General features: G+C 39.5%; 1 protein-coding gene across 1 annotated transcript in view; it reads right to left on the bottom strand.

Annotated features, from left to right (window-relative positions):
• Nucleotides 1-201: 201 nt before the first annotated feature.
• Nucleotides 202-9,966, bottom strand: part of si:dkey-65j6.2 (uncharacterized) — a 77,703-nt gene continuing 67,938 nt past the window's right edge. Inside the window, exons 11-27 of the mRNA XM_056733625.1 lie at nt 9,837-9,953; nt 9,447-9,545; nt 9,129-9,280; nt 8,690-8,828; nt 8,453-8,575; nt 8,161-8,352; nt 6,637-7,448; nt 5,428-5,677; nt 5,263-5,346; nt 4,956-5,180; nt 4,531-4,701; nt 4,142-4,319; nt 3,695-3,811; nt 2,535-2,711; nt 2,103-2,320; nt 1,955-2,013; nt 202-1,004 (exon numbers count right to left, since the gene is read on the bottom strand). Of these exons, the coding sequence (XP_056589603.1) occupies nt 1,966-2,013; nt 2,103-2,320; nt 2,535-2,711; nt 3,695-3,811; nt 4,142-4,319; nt 4,531-4,701; nt 4,956-5,180; nt 5,263-5,346; nt 5,428-5,677; nt 6,637-7,448; nt 8,161-8,352; nt 8,453-8,575; nt 8,690-8,828; nt 9,129-9,280; nt 9,447-9,545; nt 9,837-9,953 (3,102 nt within the window). The 3' untranslated portion in view covers nt 202-1,004; nt 1,955-1,965. The remainder of the gene's footprint in view (nt 1,005-1,954; nt 2,014-2,102; nt 2,321-2,534; nt 2,712-3,694; nt 3,812-4,141; nt 4,320-4,530; nt 4,702-4,955; nt 5,181-5,262; nt 5,347-5,427; nt 5,678-6,636; nt 7,449-8,160; nt 8,353-8,452; nt 8,576-8,689; nt 8,829-9,128; nt 9,281-9,446; nt 9,546-9,836; nt 9,954-9,966) is intronic.

The following is a 9,966-nucleotide window of genomic DNA, read 5'->3' as shown; positions in this document are numbered from 1 at the left end:
CAAGTTGTTTGTGTTTTCTGCTACTTCTGCCTATGCTTGGGTTCTTCACTCTTTTGGCCCCCAACTTTGACATTTTGTCCATCGTGAGACATGGGACTAACACATACAAAATAGTTTTCCGTTTACCATCTCTTTTTTGCTATACATCTTTTAAATAATACAGTTTTACAGTTTTATCTCCAATAATGCCATTCAGTAGAATAAGATTATATTATACTTTATTTAACGATAATTTACTGTATATATGCATGCTGTAAAAAGCCCCACAAAATGACATTACATTCATACAAACGTTACAAGCAATTCTGTTAGAGCAATGTATACATATTTTATTTTCATAAAACCTTAATCTCTTCCACCTTGCGAAAAGAAAGAAAGAAGGAAACAAAGAGAAAGAAGGGATCTCATCCTCGTACTGAATGGATTTTTGGGAACCAAAACTGGTTCTTCTATTGCATCACTGTGAAGAACTTCTTTTAGCACATTTTTTTCTTAAAGAGTGTCAAAGCAGCAGGATTTGATTTTTAACAACTCATGAACAGAAAATGTTCACATAGTTCCATATTTGTCTTCTCAGGTGGAGACACATTTTGAAATTCTGGCTCAAAGTCCATGAGATGGCCCTTGGTCGTCAAATTATGGGATGGGTATGTGACAATTACTGTACCAGTAGAATCTCAGACCTCAAGAGATCCTCAGTCACATCGTGTCCTTGACCTCCATGTGGACCATCTGTATTTAGTTAGCTGTCTTGTGAGTTAGTTGAGTGATTTTGGATAAATCATCTGCTAAACACGATTAATAATAAAGATGCTTTAAATGTTGCTTAAGTCCGTCTGACAGTTTTATATTATTTTGTCCATTGCAACATTGCTGCATTTCTTCACAATACAAGCTGATATCTTGTCTGGCCAGTGCTGTGTGGAAACAGATGTGTCCAAATGTAAAAAGTTCCTGTTGGCGTACCTGAGATCAGATACTTCATCGCTGAGATATTTGCAGACCTGGGAAAAGTGGTATCATTAGAGTCATCCATAAAACGTCTGGAATTATCTTTGGAAGTATCTGTACTTTACTTGAGTCTTGATATTTCTGCAGACTTTAACTTTTACTCCACTATATTTGTGTACAAATGTGTGGTCTCTGAACTTGTATTTTGATAGTTTTGGCAACATGTCGTTCCAGATAAAAAACTGAGCTTAAGACTTTTTTATAGTTGTAAATTTGTATGTAAGCACCATTTTTTATCTATATGCTAAAAAAACATGTTTTTTCTTACAACGTTTGCTTTAAGTTTACTTAGATATTAGTAGATTTCATATAAAAAGTACTTTAGATACACAAAGTCCCAGTGAAATTAAAAGTGACAATTCTTATTTTTTCATGAAATATTGTAGTGTTTGTTCTTAATAGTTTATTAATGTGGATCATTTTCTTTTTTAAATTCATGTGCCCACAAAAACGTCAGTTAAAATCTGAAAATGCACTTCCTCCCTGAAACGACTATCCATCTCAAACGATGTAAATTAGATGGCTTGGGCGGAGCATCCGTTAACTCCTCCCCTTCGACTGTCAGTCTGCTGCCAGTTTCATTTCAAAATGCAACAGCTGTTTTTTCACATCCAATAAAGTAGTGAAACATACAAGCCTGAGCCCCTAACTTTCTCCTTTATAATTCCTTTTATGTGTTATAAAAGGAAATGTGTTAGAATATGGAAGTAAAAACGCAACTTCCGGTTCACGGGACTTTAAGTACAATATTTATCTGTTACTTTATGACTTTTACTAAATTCATATTCTAAAAGGTTACTTTCACTTCTACCGAAGTAATTTTCTGGCAAGATTTGTACTTTTTGTCGAGGTACTTTATACATCACTGATAGTCCGACACATATTTCTATAAATGTTTGTGGTAACAGACAGCAGGAATTTAAACTGGTTTTATTTTACTTACCAATATCAAAGCTAAACGTTGGTAGATAGCTTAGATCGAATTGGCTCTTGAAACTGAAGCTACAATAAAAAATGAAGATTAGACAAAATATTTTGTGCAGATTTAGGACAGACAGACATTATTAAAACCAGGATTTGGTGTATGTAACCTTGAGGGGGTTGGGAGCATCTGTCAGTGGAATGAATCCTGCTGACATCTTTCTTCTGGACAGAGCAGGTGAGCTGTATTTCAGAACATGAGCGGGAGACGCCGGACCTGAAGTTCTGGAGTGAACCAATGAAGATACAGACGCTCTCCTAACTGTGAGACGATTTGCCTCTGGACAACTAAACAGAGCTCTGTTTTCTGCATGACAATCCAACACATCTGCCAACAGAATTAAAAGAGATGAGAGATGAGATGGATGGAAAAAGATTTATCGAAATAAGCAAACACATCAATTATATTACACTTCCACATGAGCAAAATGGAGCACAAATCTGTTGAGGGTCCACAATAGTGACACGATTGTGACATGTGAAACTAATGTTTCCGACAAAAAGTTGATGTTTAAAAACATAAACAGTTTGTATTTTTATACCATATTTTCCATGGAAGGCGCTGGGTGACATGGAGCCCCGTCCAGACGATGATGACGTGTAGCTGCCTGCGGTTGACGTGCTGCTGCCCGAGCCAATAGAATCTGGTCGTGGGAATGCCACACCCCTTTGAAGGCAGGACACCAGAGGATTGGGCGTTTTCAGTACTCCTACAGTTTCTGTTAGAACAACAGTCACACCGGTGAGAAAAAAAACTTTTTTCCTGAGAATTATCCGTATTAAACAAAAGGAATTGAAGGCAGCTGTGTAAAATGATTTTTAGCTGAAGCTGAAGCCAGCCGGTGGATTTGTCAGCGGGCGGAACAAACAAGCAAGCGTTAAGCGCTAATCACACTAAGCTAATGCTCAACAATGGTTTAGCAAATTAGTTTACACAAAAAGCGTACATTTATGAGTCAAGTCGCACCTGACACAGTCTGTGAGTTGAGCCACTGGCACAATCAAAACTACCTGAAGAGATAGAAGAGAGCGACAGAATAGAGATGTTGGGAATTGTTTTGGGCCTAAAGCACAGGCAAGTCTGTGAGATGTCTGCTAAAGATCTGGAAGACATCTGATGTGCAAAAGCATCTGACAAACGCCTTAGAATAGTCAGTTTTACATACATTCTAAATCTTCTAGATGTCTATATGACATCTGACTGGAGACATACCAGAGACGTATTGCAAACATTAAAAAAAATATGTCTTGCAGATGTAATGTCGACATCAATTAAACGACTCCCAGACGAACATGTGCCATCAGGATAATATTTTAAACAAAAATGCTACAGTGACTATATTGTTTTAACGTTTCTATCACGTCAAATAAGGTTGAATCTCATTGGTTCTTAAGTGTCTCTGGATGAAATATACAACCAATCAGACTCAACATTATCGACATGCAGCAATATTTGAATTGACCACATATGGATATGCAACGTATGGAGCTCAGTGAAGTCACTCGGACTTTGTTAATGATGATTATTATTATGTGCTTTTGTGACTTGATCTTATCTAGGCGTGGGAATAACATAACATGTCCAGCCCAGCTTTCTAACCCATTGTACACTCTTAATTTTTTTTATCCTACAGCACATTGAAAGAGACCATGAGTATTGTATTGGAGATTTTTTAAATGTCACTGTTTGGTTGATAAATACCTCTTCCTGTGATGTCACCGTTCATGGCGTGATTGTTATTGGCTGCATTATTGGACTGAATGTCTACACTCGGTTTCCAGCCCATTCCCATAAACACTCGCTCCTGTCTTCTCAACTCTGAAACATGCACATTAATAGATTCAACAAAACACAAATCAACACGGACATATAGTTCATTCGCTTAACATATGACAATACGGATAAACCTTTTTAAATGATCTTTTAAAAGTTTTTTCATCATTTATTCACCCTTATGTGATTTCATGCAGAACACAAAAGCAGATATTTTACAACTTTGGTAAACACACAACACTCAACTTCCTTGGCTTCCATTGTATGAACACAAAACATTCCTCAAAATATCTTCTTTTGTGTTCCACTGAAGAAAGTTTCACATACAGATTGATTTACAAACACATAAGGGCAAATAAAGGATTTCTCTCCGACCTCGGCTCTTCAGCGCTTGTTCCCACAGTATTTGTTCTAGGTCTCTCGTCCAGGCCTCTTTGAGTTCTCGTGTAGTCGCTTGTAGGATGTACGTGTCCTGTGATCGTCTCCTCCTGAACCAGATCTCAAAACACAATCCTCTCTGTCCACATGACTGCGTCATGCCGATCTCACAGGTCTACAGGAAAAAATCAAATGTCTCTTGTGTTTGTCTAATTAATATATATATAAATATTTGATTTTCTTGCAATGAAATAATTCTCACAAAAATTGCAAAGTAAAATAAATGTCATCAAAATTGCATAAAATTGCATTTCATATGAGAGTGCGTCAGATTTACTTGAACAAACATGGACCAGATGCGATAAAAGATGAAGAATTATGTGTACCTTGATAGAGAGTTTGTAAACATACACATCATCCCCACGTTCATTTTTTTTGGTCTTAGTGAAGAGAATGACGTCTTGAAAGAGGAAGACACGCCGGAGAGAGCGTTTCTTGCGGAAAATCACCCAGAATTCATCTTGACGAATCAGCTGGCCCTGTTCATTCAGATTAAGCTGTATTAAAAGATAAAAAAAAGAAATATTTGTTTAAAGGGATAGTTCAAACTAAAATGAAAACTCTTTCGTCTTACATTCACTCATGTCATGTGAAACCTGTATGACTTTCTTTCTCCTGCAGGACACAAACGAAGATATTTTGAAGAATGTTGGTAACCAAACAACACATTTCTCAAAATATCTTCTTTTGTTGTCCACTGAAGAAAGAGTCATATATAGGTTTTAAGGGTGAATTTCACATTATGACTAACATCACAGTCTCTGATGGCGTCCATGGTGAGCAGATCATTTCCGTGTTGCAGCTGAAACCGGACCACGTCTACAGCTGCTTGGATCTCCTGTCTCTCCTCGCTGTGATCGGACACGCAGTCCTCCAAGATCTCCTGAAGCAGGAGACTGTATTTACTGATCCTCTGAACCGGCTTCAGCAGATAGGAGGACAGATCCATACTGTCACCCAACTCCATCTGTTTCCGCTGAGAACGAGAAGATCCAGTAGACTAAATATTGCTTTAAAGATGGACATTTAAACTCTCTTTTGTGCAGAGGACTTCTCACCTTGAAGTATTTGTGATGCTGGATAAGAGTGTCAGACTGAGGTTTGTTCTTGCTGTAAAGAGCATAGAGTCCAAAACTCTCTCTCTGTTTGATCACAAGGTGAAACGACATTCGTGCGATATTCAAGCAGAAGTGGTACGATGAAAATGAAAATCACTGTCTTACGTGGTTGAGGAAACAGCGGCCGACTCTCAGAGGTTCAGCTCGACACGCCTCAAGGTCCTGCTGGAAGTTCTGACTGTGGAATTCGTAGAGTTTCTCTAGGTTACCAAAGATCCGTCCACGCTGTCCGCGCAGGTCCTGAGGGACGTCAGGTCGGGCCAGCAGGGGGAAGTAATGAGTCAGAATATAGCCCAGAGATCGCACGTACTCCACCTCCGTCAGCAGAAGCTCCTCTAGGATGCGGTGCGACTTCCTGACGAACATGACGAACAAATAGTGCGTCTCAGATATTTTTTCAGAGAAAAAGATTCAGAAATCAGACAAATGTCTCTGTTATTAGAGTTTCAGAAGAGGATCGATGTGTCAAACTGTGTCAAACTGAGCTTCAAAAGTCTCAACAATCTACATTCATTTTACACCTCCATACTCTTCATGGATTTCGACAATTTTAGTTTTTATTCCAGTGAAAAAACAACATAAGCAGTTGGCGACAGGAAGTGGGATTTGCTCAACTTTATGCAAATAATAAGCAATGGCGGTTTGAACGCAGCTTTAGTATTTCCAATATTTCCATTTATTATGTACTGTGGTATGTATTTTTCTACTATAGTGATTACATAGTATCACACATGGTACATATATCACCATCAGCACCATCAGTGCATCATTTGACACAGACAGTACTTGTAAGAGTAAGATGAACAAAAAAATCTGCATAAATAAATCATAAATACATAATCATAAAGATAAAATCAAATCTTTATTCCTATGGTAACTCCTTATTTACCCAAACTTTACCTTTGGGACATCAGTGAAAGCTTTTGGACAGAAAATAAAATGGCATACATAAACATTTACACTAGTTCTAAAACACGACTAGTTATACATTAAGGGGCGGTTTCCCAGACAGGGGTTAGCTCAAGCCAGGACTAGGCCTTACTTAAATTAGGATATTTTAAAAACATTACTGGTGTGCATCTCGAGACAAAACAATTGCAGCAATATATTAAATGTTCAACATGAGTTACATTTAACTTCTGTAATGTAAAGTATTTCCACGAGAAGAGGTTTTTCATAGAAAATAATGTCAGGCACAACGTTAGATCTTATTCTTCTGAATTTGAATGGATCATGAAAAGAAAGCTGTGATATTTCTGTTTGATATCATGAATGTGAGTGTTAAGGCTGTGAGAATTATTCTGTATAACTCACATGGTTCGGCTGGGGCTCTCTGAAGTGGACGATGTGTTTTCTCCAAACGGACACACATCTTGAACTCTTTCTGTCTCCTCACAGGGCGTCTCGTTGTGTGAGTCCTGGTACTGCTGCGTGAGCTGCTGCTGATTCTGTGAAAAAGTCGCATCTGTGCTTCGGCGCTCAGCACCGCCAGAACCTTTGCTGCTCTTTTTGTTTCCTGCATGTTGCCATGGAAACCACTGGCAGCCCACCGTCCCCGACCCTGCGATGGGTTTCTGATGTTTGCCTCTCTGAACACAATCTGCAGGATTCTCCTTCGCACTGTGACCGGTTTTGGACACTTTCCTGCTTTTGTGTTCTGACCTGAAGTTGAAGCAGCTGACGGTGCCGTGAATGCTGTCTCTCGCTCGACTCGCCCGGCTCTCTGACCTCTCAAACACCGGCGGGTCACGATCTTGTGCCACCGGTGCATCTGCAGGTAATCCAGGCTCCGCCCTCTCACCTGGCACCATCTCCAGCCAATCGGATTGATGTCCATCAGGCGTGACTGTGAGGGTAGAAAGGTGCTGTGCTTCTAGAAGCATCAGTTTGTCCTCCAGCTGTTGTCTGACCTCCTGATAGTGAATCCAGGCGACGTCCCACACCTGCAGAGCCCTGCGAGTGGACAGACAGCACGCCTGCTCTCTCACATCCTGAAAGTGCTCGGCAGAGAACTCATCTAACCTCTGCAGGTACGTCTGAAGATGAGTCCAGCTCGCTTGATCCGAAGAGCAACAAAATTGTTCTTGCTCCAAAAACCGCCGACAGTCACTGGCCACCGCGGAAGCCTGAAAACATTTATGGCATTAATCCTTTACCTTGCTAATACAATGAGAGTCACAGGAACTTTTTTAAGTCTAAAAACTTAAAATCATGCTTTTTATTATTTTACCATGTTTTGTTGTGTTTGTTTAGATGTGTTTTCTAACTGCCGTTTGATTGATTTTAATTGGAATGTACTATAAAAAAATATGATTTTTAAACAGAGTTATCTCTTCATATATATAAACTCTTTTGTTACTCACACCTATTTATAATAATATCATTTTCAGATTGAAAAAGAGCTATTGTCCATCCCTACCTTAAGCTTGTTTGAAATTAGGTAATTTTACAAATTTACAAGTTTTTATAAATGATTCATTTCATATTTTAAGCAGTTCATGTAATAGGCCACTAGATGACAGCACACTACCATCTTCAGTATCAGTTCAACAGAATTACCATGAAGTCATTTGCTGTCCATCATTCATCCACATGAACACACAAACCTACAGTCATTACTGGCATTACAGGTCATGTGTGAACAGCACTCAATGTTCAAATGCCCGTCTGAGAGTTCAAAAAGTCAAATCTGACACCGTGTTTCAGTTCTGTAATGATGTGACTGTATACATCACCTGTATGATCAAAGTCGTAACATAACAGTGTAAGCACATACAGGTCAAGTTATTTTTTTAAAGACAGAGTCTTATACGAGTAAATAAAATGTATAGGTCGTACCCTCTCGCAGAAGTGACAGACGTAAACCATAGTGCCGAGCTCTTCACAACACAGTTCGGCTCGAGTCAGAAAGTCGTTCAGGCTGGATTTAAAGGTGGACACCATTCTGTGAAACACCTCCGTCTCAGGATAGTTTGGCCCCTTCACGTTCTCTGCGTCTGACACTAACATCATAGCCTGATGCTTACGCTCCTAATATTTAATCACACAATCAGAGAAAATCTGAAATAGCAAAGAATATCCTGTGACAGTCATTGGACGGTGAGAGATGTCAATCATTGTTTAAACGCACATTTGCTTCAGTGAGAAAAGCTTTGAAGCTCTGCAGTGTTTGCTGGATTTTATCGCTGGAGTCATCCACAGTCTCGGCCTGCTGAAGACGCTTCTCTCCTTCTGTGTCGAACCATTCCTTAATCTACAGACAGACAGACGGATAGAGAAAGAGAGACAGAGGAATGTTAAACTTGCTTTTAGATGTTTTTTATTGGTCACTGTGGTGTTGGTGTATATTTCAGGTGTGTGATGGTACCGTGGTGAATCTGCTCTCCATTTCTCGGAGCTGTAACAGGAAGTCCAGGTGTTGCAGACACATGTTGGATTTCCTGGCGAGCACATGCACCTGTTCCTCCATCGCATTATACAGATGAGTGACTGTGTCTATCACCTCACTGCAGGTGAGATATAAAGTAAAATACTACTGATAAATATTACATACACTAAATAATTCAAATTTAATAGAAAAACAAAAACGGTGGACACTGTATTTCAAAATAATTTCAGAAATGTGTTCTATGTTTAATGTAAATACACTTCATGGTCAAATGCAGTCACATGTTCAAAGTGGTATAAGTTTGTGTTATTGCTTAATCATAAAATCGTATGGCGTGTTTGTGTGTGTAGTGACTGACAGAGTGCATTTTATTGTGTGTGTATGTAGTAAATGTCATGACGTGTGTGTGTATGGTTACCAGCTGTACTCGCTGTTTGATGACCTAATATCAGTTTCCCATCTCAGCCTTGCCAGCACGGCCCCGCCTCCCCTTTGCAGGGCAACCAATCGGGTGTCCTCAAGCACATTCTTCATCAGCGCTCTCTGTTCCAGAATGCACTGCTGCACATCCTGATTGACACACACACACAAACACACGGTGGTTTGCTCACTGTCATTATGTAAAGTGCTCTCTGCATCACCTCTGAATGAGGGCAGCAGGTTTTCTTTGATCTCCTCCCATCTGACAGAAGTTAATGTTGGACTGAAGAAGAGCAGATGAAATCAGAGCAATTACCTGCACTGTGTCAATTTTATGAACGCCTTCTAGTTTCTTGATGGCTTCTGTTAGCAGAGCCGACGCGTCCTGCAGGTCTGATACGAACGGATACAGTTTCTGTAAAGCAGAAGCCGTTTATTATTGTACGATTACATTAACACATTTGACAGGTGCTTTTATCCAAAGCGACGTACAATGCATTCAAGTTATATCTTATATTACATTACATGGGAATCGATGGGAATTAAATCCATGACTTTAGTGCGACCTCAGCTGAGCTACAAGAACACTATTCTGATGTTAGAAACATGAAAGTAAACCATTTTATTTTATTACAACACCAAGTGCAGTTAGACAATATGAAGATAGGTCAGAAACATTAATGCAAAGCTCTCGACATGATCACACCTGATGGATTTCTATCCAGTGAGTGTGGTTGTAAGGTAAAGATCCCTGTAGGGCCGCAGACAGTTGATGGACATCCACAAGTCTATAAAGAGCTTTGAGTGAGCTCACAGTTTCCATCTGCACGGGGTTG

Source organism: Triplophysa dalaica, chromosome 20 (assembly GCF_015846415.1).
Source record: "Triplophysa dalaica isolate WHDGS20190420 chromosome 20, ASM1584641v1, whole genome shotgun sequence".
NCBI classification, from domain to species: Eukaryota; Metazoa; Chordata; class Actinopteri; order Cypriniformes; family Nemacheilidae; genus Triplophysa; species Triplophysa dalaica.
Note: the sequence above shows the minus strand (reverse complement) of the source record. Positions and strands in the feature narration are given on the sequence as shown.